Source organism: Pipistrellus hanaki (genome assembly GCF_964339955.1).
Source record: "Pipistrellus hanaki genome assembly, chromosome: 4".
NCBI lineage: Eukaryota > Metazoa > Chordata > Mammalia > Chiroptera > Vespertilionidae > Pipistrellus > Pipistrellus hanaki.
The window spans coordinates 34,353,394-34,368,740 of NC_140506.1; the positions used below are offsets into that span (position 1 = coordinate 34,353,394).

The window sequence follows — 15,347 nt, forward strand, 5'->3', positions numbered from 1 at the left end:
CCCCCGCGACACCCGCGCGGCGAGAGTCCGCGGAGCCCGAGCAGTTACGTCATCAACAGGCGACGGGCCCGGCCTTTCCATTCGCCGGGTGCCTGTGTGACTTCTGAGGGCCCATGTGGCCGGTTCCTGGTGATTCTGGGCTGTCCGGGGAGGGGTCTGGCGGGGTCCGGGAGAGTCTCCTGAAGTCCGGGCGTTTCGGCGGACCCTCGGGGCCCATCGGAGGTAGGTAAAGGCGGCTCCCAATGAGGGTAGCTCAGACCCACGCCGGCTCTGCCTCGGTATCTGGCATGCTCCTCTCTGGGCTCCCCAGTCTCCTCCGCTGGTTTCCTCCTAACCAGCCCAGGAGGATCCCCTCAATTTCTCTTGGACACAGATTGTGTCCTTTACGATCACATCCCCATTGCACTGCCCGCTGCGACTCGTCCCCGGAGTAATCCGCATCTTCTAATCGCGAGTCTGTGCTTAGGAGGTACGCTCGGTTTCTAATACTCCCTCCTCCGCCCAGTCTGGTTTAATATCATCCAGTCATTCAAAGCCCAGCGGAAACGCACACTTTGGGTCTTTCTGGGAGCCACCCAGATTTCACATCACTTATGGCCTTTGCACTGCGTCGTGGTCCCTCCTCCTTCTCCCCTGCTGTCAATGCTGTTCTCACTAATCAGGCAAACCACTGCTCCTGCTCCTCAGTTTCCCTTCTTAATGTTAAACTCTTTCTCTCAGGGGACAGTTATGAGCTCTTCTGCTTATACTCTAGTACGGGGCAAAGTCCTGCAGCCTAGATCAGGCCAAGTGCTTGTTTTTTGCTAGTCAGTGAGCCTAGCGTGATTTTTTAGAATGAGCATTTGCAGTCTGTTTGATGATAGGAAACACTGACTTTGAAACTGGAGTGAGTGAAATAATCTCCTCCCTCCTCCAAATCATTTTCATTCATAAATTAAAAAAAAAATTGTAGTCATCACTATTTTGGGTGTTTCATTGGAAATTTTCTTTCTTATAAGTAACTACACGAATACCCTCTGTTTTCCTACAAAGCCTGAAATATTTATCACCTGGCCCTTTACAGAAAAAGTTTGTCAGCTCCTCTTCTATAACAACGTTCATCTTACAGTTCCCACTTGTGATTTTAATTTTGTGTTTTCCCACGGAACCCAGCACAATGCATCCTTTCCTTCATTCTACAAACGTTCTTTGTAGTTCGATATCTCTGATGGCCATTTGGAAGGTGGACGAGGGGGTTAGGAGGACCTGATGTTGCACTATTAGTAGATGAGAAGATCTGAATTAGGGTAGTGGAACTAGGTGGAGTGAACGTGATGAAGTTTAATTTGGGAGGTAAAGTCAGCAGATTTTTTTGGATGTTAGAAGTGAGAAGGAAGAGACAACTTAAGACTGATTCCAGATTCCTAGCTGGTGCAAATCACAAGCTGAAACGGAGAATATTCAAGTGTGAGGGTTCAGACCACGTCTTTCAATCATCCTTGTATCCCTAGTTCCTAGAACAGTGTCCTATACATGGTAAGTACTTGAATGAACAGAAAAGTTTCCCCCCTTTTTAATCACATTACCATGTTTCATCAAAACAGCCTTTAAAATGTTACACTTACAGATTTTGGTGTAACTACTGCACTATATTCGGACTTTCTGGGATAGTTGATGCGTTGTACCATTGGAATCATTCACCTCTTGCAAATTGAATAGTCTGGAAAGACATTTGGCCTTAATTACATGTCAGTTGTAAGTTTCATTCTGTTCTCTCACTTTAATTTGGATTTAATTCCAGAATTGCTTTATTCTTGTTTTCTTATTGTTTAAGCCATCCTAAAAATTAGTTAATTTAATTTTTAGTTTCTACATCAGAATATTATCTTCTTGATTTATTTTCTTTTAAGCCTTTAAATTTAATTTTAAGCTCCCACATTAGAATGTTAGTTTTGTTTTTCTTTCTTTGTTGGATTTTAGGCTTTCAGGAAGTCAATCCCTGGCTTCTTAAAGATTAAATTTTATCCTAATTTAATTCCAGGCAACTTTTATATTTGCAGTTTCACCTTCAGTAAATGAACATTCTAAGCCATAATGTTTCTCTCTGCTTTGGCTACTGGATGGCTAAACTAGATTTATTCCCAAGTGTTATAAATTGGTCAGTTAGGTATGAGGATATTTGTATGTAGCCTCTGTGTATAGCTGAGTTGGATAGTGCAGTATGGTAGCCCTATTTGTATTCTTCCTTCTTCCTTTAGATTATTCTTCTGTGTTATAAAATGGTTTACTGATCACTAAACTTCTACACAGCCTTTTGAAAGGATGTAGAATGAAAACCACAGCTATATATACACACAGGTTTATGAGTAACATGTACATAAAATATTTTCTTTTTCAGACCTAAGGCAGAGTCACTAAAATTATTTCTAACATCAGTTTCAGAATACTTTTGGATAAAAGTAATTGTATGAAATTATGGCTGGTTATAAGCCTGTAGCTATTCAGACATATCCTATACTTGGTGAAAAAATCACCCAGGATACACTGTACTGGAACAACTATAAGGTAAGTATTTATGCCAATTTCTCCAGCATGTGTTATACTTTGGATACTTTAGTTGAGCATTAATAACTAAAAACAGTATCAATGGCTTATAGTTTGGGCAGAAAATTTGATATTAGATATTTTCTTGGGATTTTATATAAATTGCTGCCTAATCATTTTAATCATACAAGTGCCTAGTACAAAATAGATGATTAATCAGTGACAAATGAATTAAATTTTAGAATTTGAATCTCATATGCAAGAAGTTTTTTTTTTGCTTTAATCTAAGGAGGAAGTGATGTAAAATTAATTCTTCTTGATTATAAAGACTTAAATAGATATTATCGGTTTTAACTCTGTGAATACCGAATACTGTAATTGTTAATACTCTGTATTATTTTTTTATTAAGACCCCTGTTCAGATCAAGGAGTTTGGTGCAGTGTCAAAAGTAGACTTTTCTCCGCAGCCTCCATATAATTATGCTGTCACAGCTTCTTCAAGGGTAAATATAGCATTGCATTTATTTTTCTATTTATAGTTTATATTTACTACTAATTGTGAGCCATCTGGTAAAATACCATGTTTTTTTTCTTGTAGATTCACATTTATGGGCGATACTCCCAGGAACCTATAAAAACGTTTTCCCGATTTAAAGACACAGCTTACTGCGCTACTTATCGGCAGGATGGTAGATTGCTTGTGGCTGGCAGTGAAGATGGTGGAGTTCAGCTTTTTGATATAACAGGGAGGGCTCCCCTCCGGCAGTTTGAAGGCCATACTAAGTAAGAGACAGTTAAAAAAATCTTTTTTAATTGAGGTATAATTTACATACAACATTATATTTGATATTTGTATATATTGCAAAATTGTCAGAAGGCTAATTCATTTTTTTTTACCATACAGTTTTAGACAGGTGCTTTTTATGTGTTCTTTTTTTTTTTTTTTTGTAAATTCTGTTTTCTGGGCTTTGAGTAAAAACACAGAGATTATGTATCTTTAAAAAGTTTATTTCTTGGTTGTTGTAAAATAGTCTGTTTCCTGGTTCAGTCCTAAGGTGAAGTTTGATGGGGCTTATGAATTCCCTAGAATCAATCATATGTGACATTTTAGGAAATGGATGTTTATCTAGGGAGACATTCTATAGTGTTCATTAACTTCTCATGAGATCCGTGACCCAGTTGTGATTATAAACCACTGATCTAAAGGCAGCCTCACAACTATTAATGAGAACTTTTAAGCCTGAACTGTGTTAGATGTTCTCATTTTGAAGTTATGTTGGAAGGTGGGTTTTCTTTCTTCTTGGATTTAGTATTTTGCCTCTTGATCAATTGAATTGTCAAGGCAATTTTATATTATTAACTTTATTTCAGGATTACCAATGTCATTTCTATAATTTGTTATTAATTTAAAATCTTAAGAGTGTTTTTTTTTTTTGTTTGTTTGTTTGTTTTTGTATTAGAGGCCCAGTGCCCAGATTTGTGCATTGGTGGAGTCCCTTGGCCTGGCCTGCAGGGATCAGGCTGGAACCTGCTCTCTGACATCCCATGAGGGGTCCCAGACAGTGAGAGGGCGCAGGCCACGCTGAGGGACACCACTGGTGCACCAGGCCTCTAGTATGCATATAATATCCTTAGTTAATCTCTTCCCATTCTCCTTCCTCCCCTTTCCCTCTGAGATTCATCAGTCCGTTCCATGTGTCCATACTGTGGTTTCTGCTCCTGCTTTTGTGTTGAGCGTCTGCCCCCTAGTGGTCAGTGCTACTGGTTGGATGGTTGGCTGGTTGCTTAGGGTTTTATATATATATAGAGAGAGATTATCAGAATGGTCTTATCCCATCAGTGAAACATTTAAAATATAACAGAAACTTACTTAACATGATCCTATTTAGTGGCAGATCTTCTTAGAATTTTTTATGGAACTACCCATTTTGAAATTGTTTAAATTAAAGTACCTGTGTACCGACATTTAGAATATTTTACTTTCATTGGGCAGCTAAGTAGAATTATTAACATATTAGGAAATATAATTTTAAGGCTATTGTTTAATATTCTTATTAACTTCGTAGTACATGGGTATTTAAAATTTGAAGTTAGCTTGAGGACAAACACCTGTTTTAAAGATTTTTTTCTCTCTTATGATTTCACCCTGCAATTACACCCTGAAACATTTGCGGAAAAGAAGTGTTTTATGTTAGAAGGTGTCAGAACTATCATTTTTTATTGCTTTTTAATGAACTGATCCTTTATCTTTCAGAGCAGTCCATACAGTAGATTTTACAGCTGACAAATATCATGTGGTCTCTGGGGCTGATGATTATACAGTTAAATTATGGGATATTCCAAACTCCAAAGAAATTCTGACTTTTAAAGAACATTCTGATTATGTGAGGTGTGGATGTGCTAGCAGGCTGAACCCAGATCTCTTTGTAACAGGTTGGTAAACTCGCCCCTCGTCCCCACTTCCCCCAAAGTTGATAACTGTGCTAGACTTTAATATGCTTTGGGATTTTTTTTTGGATAGAGGAGTTTAAACATTTTTTAATAAACATATGTTTTGTTTTCTATTTCTTTTTTCTTTTTGGTGATTGTTCTTCCTGTCCTCCAAATGTACTTGGAAACATCAGGCTGCCTTGAAAACATAAGACAATTAGAACTGTAATGGGTTTAGCATTCTGATTTCAGAGTGTCCAGCAGCTGGGAAACAAGACAATGCAGTCAGTCTTTGGGTGCCTGTGAGACATTCCCAGATGACTCAGTAGTGACAGAAGCCTGGAGATGGGAATAGTTTAAGATTCTGCATAATATAATGTCATGCTTCTTCAGAAACAGTCAGTGGTACCAAAGAGTTTAGAGATACTATATCTTTATGAATTTACATATGACTCTTTAAAAATTTCATCTAAGCTTTTTTCCATTTATATATTTACCTATTTATTTTAATATGTTTTTATTGATTTTTTTTTTTAGAGAGGAAGGGAGAGGGAGAGAGATAGAAAAATCAACGAGAGAGAAACAACTTTGAGTGTCTGTCTTCTACACAACGCCCAATGCGGATCAAACCCAAAACCCAGGCATGTGTCCTGACTAGGAATCGAACTTGTGACCTCTTGGTGCATGGGTAGATGCTCAACCACTGAGTAACACCAATGGGGCTAAGCTTTTCTCCTTTAAAATTTTACGTTTGAATATACATATATGCACACACACTCACACACACACACACAAAATGTAGTTTTTGTTGTTTTGAATAGTGAAACTCACATAATAAAAATTGATATCCTAGGGTCATATGATCATACTGTGAAGATGTTTGATACACGAACAAACAAGAGTGTTGTCTCGGTAGAGCATGGTCAGCCAGTGGAAAGTGTCCTGCTTTTTCCCTCTGGAGGTCTTCTGGTATCAGCAGGTATTTCTTTTAAAAATTGCTTTCACCAGTATGTTGGTCTTGAATCAGATAATTTCTTTATCAGTTACTTTTTAAAATGTATCAGTGTGCACTTTTGCCTATATATGTGTGTTTGCTTAAACATTTGATAAGTGGGACAGGCAAGCAGTTATCACTTATTGAGTACCTATGTGAGTCAGATACTGTGCTGTTATCTCTGATGTCCTAGATGAGCCGACAAGGTAGGTAGTTTTCTCTCTGTTTTACAACTGAGAAAATAAATAAAAATTTTAAATAATTTGTCCAAGGCAAAGTGGTACATATATCTGAAATGCTAGAACTTGAGAGCCTGCTTATGCCCTTAACCCAGAAATCCAGGTTGTACACCTGCTGTTATTCTCACACAAGAGATCCATGGCAGTTTTTGAAAACACAGTTTCTTTCAGATCTAGAATCAGGCTTGTCTTTTTCTTGTGGCTCGATGAAATGGCTTTACCCAGGAAATAGCTCCAGTCTTGGAGGAGGAGGTAATGTGAGGTCAAAAGAGGCCTTGCTACATTTTTCTTGGAGGGTGGAACTGAAGTGTTCTTATGTTGATCATAGTGCATTTTCAAAATTATAATGGAAGAAGTGAATTGGCTGTTTTCATTTGTCAAATCAAAATTAATGTGTTGACCTTGGAAGCATGCATAGATAGTATGTGTACTTCATAGCATACTAGAAAAGGGCTGTGTGTAGCCTTTTAAAAAAATTCTGAAATTATCTTGATTTATACTCCCTCGTACCTATTTGATTAAAAAAAAAAAGTTGATGACATTGCCAGACGTATTTATTTGTTTTGAGAAACGAAAAGTTTAGGATGAGAAGTATGATAGGTACCTGTATACTAATTACTGTGTCACGAGTTATGTCACCTTGAGCAATCCCTTAACTTCTATCGATCTTGAAAAGGAGAGGTTAGGCTCCATCAGTGGTTTCAAACTGTAATCTCTGTCATGAGCTGCCACCGTGAAGAGGCAGGACCATGAACTGGGTTCCAGGCTCTTGCACAGTCAGGATAGGTAAGAAATTTGGTCCCCCCCTCCACAGCCCCTTTTCTATTTAATCTCTTAGACTTCTGCTTAAGATTTTATTAAGATGCTATTAATATTTCATTAAGATGCTGTTTTAAAAAATTATTTTTAAACCCCTGGATTAAATTGTGTTTTAGGTTCTTTCCAACTCTTAAAGTAAGAAAAAGTTATAGGGAAGTTTTTCAGTTACATTGGGGTTCGAACATTTTTAGGAAATAAAATCTGCATTATTTACATGGTATTACAACATTTCTTTTGAAGAATGTTTTATTATAATTTTGTTAAAATCTTTTGGTTTTACTTTTTATTTTACCAGGTAGTTTTGTGTATTTTAAAAATAAGAAATTACATAATTGTCATAACAGCTCTGCGAGGTAGGAGCAGTTGTTATCAGGCACACACCCAGTGAAAGAGAGTCAGCTTTGAAACCAGGCTCTCTGGCTCTGGAAGCCCTCACTTAGCCTCTGTGCTGTGGAGTGTCCAGTGAGGAATGCTCTTCAGGTCTTAGATTTTTTAATCTGTAGGCGAATATCAAACTAATGATTATTTCTTTTTTAGGAGGCCGTTATGTTAAAGTCTGGGACATGCTAAAAGGAGGACAGTTGCTAGTGTCTTTGAAAAATCATCATAAAACTGTGACGTGTTTATGCCTGAGCAGCTCTGGACAGAGGTTACTCTCTGGTTCACTGGATAGGTTAGCGTTTTCATTTTCTTTCTTCATCATTATTAGTATACTAGAGGCCAGGTGCATGAAAATCATGCCCTGGGGGGTTGGGGAGAGGGATCCCTCAGCCTAGCCTGCAGTCTCATAGTTAGGGAGCCCTCGGGGGATGTCCAATTGACCTTAGGCCGCTCCCCGTCAGTTGGACAGTCAGTCAGATATCCTTAGTTCTACCATGGAGGCGGGAGAGGCTCCCACCATCACCACTGCACTTGCCAGCCATGACCCTAGCTTCTGGCTGAGCTGTGCTCCCCCTGTGGAAATGCACTGACCACCAGGGGGCAGCTCCTGTGTTGAGTGTCTTCCCCCTGGTTGTCGTGTGCATCATAGTGACTAGTTGTTCTGCTGTTTGGTCAATTTGCATATTAGCCTTTTATTATATAGGATAAGTATAATACTTACTGCTGGAAATGAGTTGTTTCTGCAGTTTTTGTGATAAAATAAATATTCTGCCAAATGATTTCCATGAAAAAAATTCTGTTGAGTTTAAAAGTTTTGACCTTTTATTTGCATATAGAAAACTTTGATGTAGTTTATTGCTTTAACTTATATAATTAAAGGAATTTTTATTCTCATCTGAGGATAATATTTTTTAATTGACTTTAAAGAGAGGAAGGGAAAGAGAGGGAGGGAGGGGAAGAGAGAGAGAGAAAGAGAGAGAGAGAGAGAGAGAGAGAGAGAAGAGAAGAGAAGAGAAGAGAAGAGAAGAGAAGAGAGGAGAGAGAGATAAGAGAGAAGCATTGATCCGTTGCCTCCTGTACTCACCCTGACCAGTACTGGAACCCGAGACCCTTCAGTGCACTGGATGACGCTCCAACCGAGCCACAGCAGCCAAGGCATACTTAAGGACTTTTACTGAGCCATTCAAACATTGGTCTTATAAAACAATCTGATTCTGTAGTTTCTATTAAAATCATTATGGTATATTCGTATATTTCAAACAGTTATAATGAGTATGTATACGTATGTATTCTAGTTTATATTTAAAATTTAAAACTTCATGTAAAAATTTATATATATTAATGTAGTTCAATTTTACTATTTTAAATAGGTATTAGTATTCCATTAGTTAATGTTCTGGAACAATGCTGTCTAGTAGAAATATAATATGAGCTTACATATGTCATTTAAAATGTCATAGTAGCCACATTAAAGAGGTAACAAGAACTAGGTAAAGTTAATTTAACTAGGTAAAATTCATTTAATTCACTGTATCTAAAATATTATTTCAATATGTAATCACTATAAAAATTAATGAGACACTAGAAACAATTTTAGCATGTAATACATGCCCTCCGATAACAGTGTTTTATAGTGATTAAAGTGAAACATACTGGTGTTTAACAGAAAAATATTTTTATACTGCTGCAGTTTTAAAATTTAAATTAATTAAAATTAAGTAAAAAAAAAATTCAGTTCTTCATTTTCTCTAGTCACATTTCAAGAGCTTAGTAGCCACATGTGAACTACAGCACAGTTCTAGAATTATATTCCTCTGTTGTTTTTCATTTTTAATTCCTCCCCCATTATGAAAAGCCTTCCCCCCTCAGTCTGTTTATTAAAAAGTATTCATTTTAAAGCTAGAAAATACTTCTAATACAAAGGAATTTATTGTGTATAGCAAATTCTCTCTAATGGTGTTAGTAGGCAACTTGGGACTAAAAGCTAGATAACTTGGCTCTGTCTGCAGTAGTTCTTGACCATAGTGATTTTTGTCCCTCGGGATATTTGGCACTATCTGAGGATATTTTGTTTTTTGTCACAACTTGGGTCAGAGTGCTGCTGGCATAATGTGAGTAGAGGCCATGCAATCACAGAGCAGGCCCCCTCCCCCCCAACAAAAACTTATCTGGCCCAAAATGTTAATGTTGCTAAAGTTGAGAAAGCTTGCTCTTTTGCACTTTCATTAATACTTGTTCTTCACTCTCGTTTTATCTTCAGGCAACAATGGTTTGTGGTCTATCCTTCTAGTGGCCAGTCTTTATACAAACGTATGGCTAGTCCTAATAAATACTTCTTTTTAAAAGAGAGGATTCAGTGATGAATTAGTTTGTAATTAATATTACTAATTATTGTTTATCTTCATTGTGTAAATTTTAATATTCACATATTGAATTTTCCAAAAAATGGAAAATTTTATACTCATTTTCAAGATATTTTTATGACAGACCTTTCTTTTTTATTAGGAAGGTGAAAGTATATAGCACAACTTCCTACAAAGTAGTCCACAGTTTTGATTATGCAGCTTCAATTTTGAGTCTTGCACTTGCAGTAAGTACTTTTAGTGTCTTTTAAAGCTTCCTCTAACCTTGCCTGTTACATGAAACTAAAATGAAATGGTAGGGTTTATCTTTGTATTCGAATAAATCGTATTTTCTTTTTGTCATATTAGAGTATTGAATTAAGACAATTACTAGAATATATGACTTGCCCCAGTAACTTAGCATGCTTTCAGATTTAGGTCCCACACACTGCATAGCTTCAAACCAAGTGCAGTGCTGTAAGTTGATAAAACTCTTCAAAACATTTAACTCAAGGGTTGGCTCTCTGAGGGGGTAAAAAAAATCGAGGGGTAGGGACCGCGGAGGAAAGAGGACAACAAAATAAAGAATCTCCTTTCCTTTGTTGACTGCTCTTTCTGGAATGTTCACTGTCCAGTTTCACGAGCTATTGAGGAGGAGAATATCTGAATACATTCTATTGAAATCTAAATTGGGAGAGGAAAACTAAATATTTTCTTGGCAAGAGTAGAAAAATCATGTCATTACCTAATGCCTTTTTTCTAGTAAGAGGATGCAGAAAAAAATATTTTGGAGTTTTCCAAGATGTCATTGACTGCATATTATTATACAAACTGCCAGTGATGATTGATAGCAGGTATAAGTTCTGTCCATATAATAGTATCCTAGAGGAGAAAATGATTTTGCTCTAACTTTTTGCATAGATATGTTAGGCAGAATATCTATAGCTGAATGGAACTCTTGGTGAAAGTATGGATAAGCAGCAAATACATTATAAATGGTATTTTGAAGAAAAAGTATGGTAATTTATGAGTTAGGAATGGATTAACCTATTTTTTGTAATTGCTGTTAGCATGAAGACGAGACCATAGTTGTAGGAATGACCAATGGAATACTGAGTGTTAAACATCGGAAATCTGAAGCAAAGAAGGATTCTCTTCCCAGAAGAAGAAGGCCTGCATATCGAACTTTTATTAAAGGGAAAAATTATATGAAGCAAAAGGTATTTAAAAAAATATATATATATTTTTATTGATTTTAGAGAGGAAGAGAGAGGGAGAGAGAGAGAAACATTGACGATGAGAGAGAATCATTGATCAGCTGTCTCCTGCAACCCCCTACTGGGATTGAGCCTGCAATCCAGGTATGTGCCCTTAACCAGAATTGAACCTGGGACTCTTTAGTCCTCAGGCCGACACTCTATCCACTGAGCCAAACCGGCTAGGGCAAAAGGTATTTTTTTAAAATATATATCCTTTATTTATTTTTTGTTAAGGAGAAATTTGTTAGAGTAGCAAATTCCCTGCACATTACATGGCATTTAACTTTATTTTGATTTTTTTCTATATCACATTTATCTCTAGATTGCTAAATTGGGGACCTTACTAATAAGTAATGGGGAATAAGGACTACTTTATTTAATACCCATAATCATAAAAATGCTGTAATACTTTACCATATTCAGAGATGTTTTTCACATGCCATCTGATGTGATCTAAACAGCCCTGAGAAGTTGTAGAGTCAGTAACGTCCCCCTTTGGCATCTGAGAGGATGGGGAAGTTATAAATTGTCCAGAATTTCATTTGAATCATAATTGACTGGATCAAGTTGACTGAATCATAATTTCTCTAAATCTTTTTTTTTCTTTCTACTAAATCGTATTGCTTGACACGTAAAGAGAATTGAAATCAGTAACGTTTTCCCGGAGTGGAGGTGTTGTGTATGCATTGTAACTTAAAATCATAGGAGAGTAAGAGCACATTGATGTGACAAATTATTCCGTTTTCATTTTATCTATATTATAGGTATGGGATCGTTATTCATGAATAGTTATAGAATGCCCTGGTATAAAAATACCACTACAAACAAGTTTTTTTATACAGGTGTTGATTTTTCTCTATAATTTACTTTTCAATGCAGGATGACATTTTGATCAACAGACCGTCAAAAAAACACCTAGAATTGTATGACAGGGATCTGAAAAATTTCCGGATTTCCAAAGCACTTGACAGAGTCCTTGAGGTGAGTGAGCAGTGAGTGTGTGTGTGTGTGTGTAAAATTCTTTTTATTAAGACTTTCTTTTTTAAGAGAAGATTGAGGTTCAAAGCCAAACTGAAGGGAAGGCACGGAGATTTCCCATGTAGCCCTTGCCTCTACACTTGCACAGCTTCCTCCATTAACAACATTCCCTACCAGAACGGTGCATTTATTACAATTGATGAACCTATAGGGAGCATATTTTTAAAGGAATCATTTTATTACTTGTCTTGTGCAGTACCATGACTCAAAACTCTGAAGATGAAATTTAAGTTTGGCAATTATTAGTAAGTTCCAAGACTGTAATTTCTCTTGTGCTGTCTTGTCTGCTCATGTTGACTCTGAAAATTTTTCTAGCCCAGTTGTACAATAAAGACACCTGAGATTACAGTTTCCATCATAAAGGAACTCAATCGAAGAGGAGTTCTTGCAAATGCCCTTGCAGGGCGGGATGAAAAGGAAATCAGTCGTGTTCTTAATTTTTTGATAAGGTATGTTTCATATCTCTGAAACACATGTATTTTTACATCTAAATCCTTTATCCCCAAATGAGAGATATTTACTTCTAATGCGATCTTTGTAGAGAACTGATAGAACAACTCAAATCAATGTTAAGATTTTTTTTCAAGTTGGCAAGTTTCAGTAAACAATTTTTGCTTTGTAGGAATCTGTCTCAGCCGAGATTTGCTTCTGTTTTGATCAATGCTGCTGAAATAGTTATTGGTAAGTAATTGTTAAAACTCGAAAAACCCTAGCATGCTTGCAAAAGTGAGATGTCAAAATATGAAATAAAATTTGTAACTCAAATAAAAATATGTTTTTATCAATTAAAAAAAAAATATATATATATTTTATTGATCTTTTACAGAGAAGAAAGGAGAGGGATAGAGAGTTAGAAACATTGATGAGAGAGAAACATCGATTCAGCTGCCTCCTGCACACTCCCTACTGGTACATGCAACCAAGGTACATGCCTTTGATGGGAATCGAACCTGGGACCCTTCAGTCCGCAGGCCGATGCTATATCCACTGAGCCAAACTAGTTAGGGGATAAATTTTTGATTGAAGATTTTTATAGAGAAAACAAATAACAGTAAATCAATGCATTTTAAAATGGAGTAAAATGTTTACAGTGCTTCAACTTTGAATTGCTGTTATTAGGGTTATGATAAAAAAACAAAGCAAAACTTTTTTCTTAAACATCTATAGTGACCGTGACTATTTTTTAATGAGGAAATGAAAATAAATCAGAACTTCTATGCTCTACTTTTTTTGTTGTTAATCCTCACCTGAGGATATTTTGCCATTGATTTTTAGAGAGAGTGGAAAGGAGGGGGAGAGACACAGAGATAGAAACATTGATGTGAGAGAGACACATCAATTGGTTGCTTCCCATATAAGTCCCAACCAGGGCCAGGAGTCAAGCCTGCAACTGAGGTACGTGCTCTTGACCAAAATTTTACCTTCAGTTTGCATTCTGCAGGCCGACATTCTTTCCCCTGAGCCAAACCGGCTAGGGCTTCATGCTCTGCTTTTTATAACTACTTCTTTTTTGAAATATATTTATTCAGATAAATTGTTTACTTCCTGTAAATCATAAATTATAAAATAAGTACAGATATTTCAGTGCCTTTGCATATAATATTTTTATGCTTTTCCTAAATATTATTGTTAATTTATTGTTTAGAAAGATATTTCTAGTTAATTGTGTTTTCTCTCTCTGTTTCTAGATATATATCTGCCGGTAATTGGTCAGTCACCTGTAGTTGATAAAAAGTTTTTGTTACTTCAAGGACTTGTAGAAAAAGAGATTGATTACCAAAAAGAACTACTAGAAACCATGGGGATGATGGATATGCTTTTTGCTACCATGACAAGGAAAGAAAGCACTCCTGCTTCTGACGGACTTCTGGAGAACAAGAGGATAGAGTCCTAGTGCCTGCTTACTAAGACACAGGACCACTAACGGGATAGAATTGATTCTATTAACTATTGGAAAGAGAATCTCTCTGACACGATAAAAAACAAACAAACCTATTTACAGAAGCAGTTTTATGGAAGAGACTGGCAAAGCTATGACTGGAAAATAACTATGGTTTGTGACATGGTTTTCCATGTAATAGTTTGAATTATTTCGTGGCATCTTTGGCTAGAAGATCTCAATTGTCTTGATCATAATTCACCTTCACCTTGGACAAGTTGATACTGGTTTTCATGCAGCAAAGTTCTGTACCAGCAGTTGGATAGGCATTCAGAACTGTGGAGATAGCTTCAAATGGAATCATTCCAAAGACACAGGGTCTTATTTATTTTTTTACCCATTCCTGGAAAAACTGAAACAAATGGCAGCAACAAATAAATTATTTCTTTAATCAGTGCCCTTGGTTTTTCCAGGCCCTGCTGAGCTTGCCACCTTCTCCTTGACATCACTTATCACAGGTCAGATGCTCTCCTTTAGCTGCTAATAGGCCTGGAGCTGTTCCAGGTGGGCAAATCAGTGGCCAGCTCTGAATAATGACACTTAGTTAGACATGCATTCAGAGAGGGCGATGAATCTCTCTCAAAAATTTCTCTCTCAGAGAGGGCGATGAGGCAAAGTCGGTACCTAGAAATTGTGTTCTCCACCCCAGGTTTTCTTTTTATTTTTTTAATCTTGACTGCCCTTATCAGAGCAAGGTCTACAGAGAGGCCTTATTAGGACCATGTTTTTACTAATTCCCCTTAGTAGGCAGCCTTTTTACCAAGTTTTCAACTTGCTTCAGGTCAGCGGAATGAGAAAACTTGCCATTTCTCTTAAAATAAATAGCCTTTCAGCCTTTTATATGTTTGGAATTTATATTGTAGCTACCTAAGTGTCTGGAAACCATTTTCTCATCTGTATTTGGATTTTTTTGTTCTTAAATAATGCTTTATTGTTGGAAGTATTACACGTCTCCCTTTTTTCCCCATTGACCCCTCCAGCCTACCACCGTCCCCACCTTAGGCCTTCATCACCCTATTGTCTGTGTCCATGGATTATTGTATTTTTTTCTTTACACAGTCATATGTTTCAGAACTCCAAGCCAAAGTAGCTTGCTTTGGAAAATAGCTGTATTTTTTTAAAGTTCAGTATAAATCACATTTTAAAATAAAGAGATTCTTATTTTTTTCCTTGGCTTTCTGAGATGTATCAATTCCTGATGGAGAGTCACTGGTTGTTTTCACACTTGCTACCTCTCCCACCTTACACCAATTCCTGTCCCACCACAAGTAGTTAATTATCTGTAAGGAAGTACGCCTTGGGCTAGAAGAACCTTCAGTTAAAGGAAGATTTTGTAATGGGAATCTCCTCTTAAAATTTCAGTTCTGGGAATTTAGGTTTTTA

The 15,347-nt window shown here is 36.8% G+C and overlaps 1 protein-coding gene across 2 annotated transcripts; it reads left to right on the forward strand.

Annotated features, from left to right (window-relative positions):
• The first annotated feature begins 42 nt into the window (after positions 1–42).
• Positions 43–15,133, forward strand: UTP15 (UTP15 small subunit processome component). 2 transcript variants are annotated; one of them, XM_084881771.1, is made up of 13 exons: positions 43–222; positions 2,378–2,544; positions 2,934–3,026; positions 3,122–3,306; positions 4,778–4,956; positions 5,807–5,932; positions 7,543–7,678; positions 9,892–9,976; positions 10,799–10,948; positions 11,867–11,968; positions 12,341–12,474; positions 12,648–12,706; positions 13,714–15,133. In XM_084881771.1, the coding sequence occupies exons 2-13, from the start codon at positions 2,455–2,457 to the stop codon at positions 13,917–13,919; spliced, it is 1,545 nt and encodes a 514-aa protein (XP_084737897.1). In that variant the 5' UTR covers positions 43–222; positions 2,378–2,454; the 3' UTR covers positions 13,920–15,133. The 2 variants fall into 2 exon arrangements, with proteins under 2 accessions (XP_084737897.1, XP_084737898.1); XM_084881772.1 differs by having other exon boundaries at positions 2,416–2,544.
• The last annotated feature ends 214 nt before the right edge of the window (positions 15,134–15,347 follow it).

Bases quoted from the DNA above. Each gene is read 5' to 3' on its own strand.
- UTP15 (XM_084881771.1), top strand. From the start codon at position 2,455: ATGGCTGGTTATAAGCCTGTAGCTATTCAGACATATCCTATACTTGGT. The intron at 3,027-3,121 runs GTAAATATAGCA...TTTTTCTTGTAG, and splicing joins CTGTCACAGCTTCTTCAAGG to ATTCACATTTATGGGCGATA. The intron at 11,969-12,340 runs GTGAGTGAGCAG...AAATTTTTCTAG, and splicing joins CACTTGACAGAGTCCTTGAG to CCCAGTTGTACAATAAAGAC.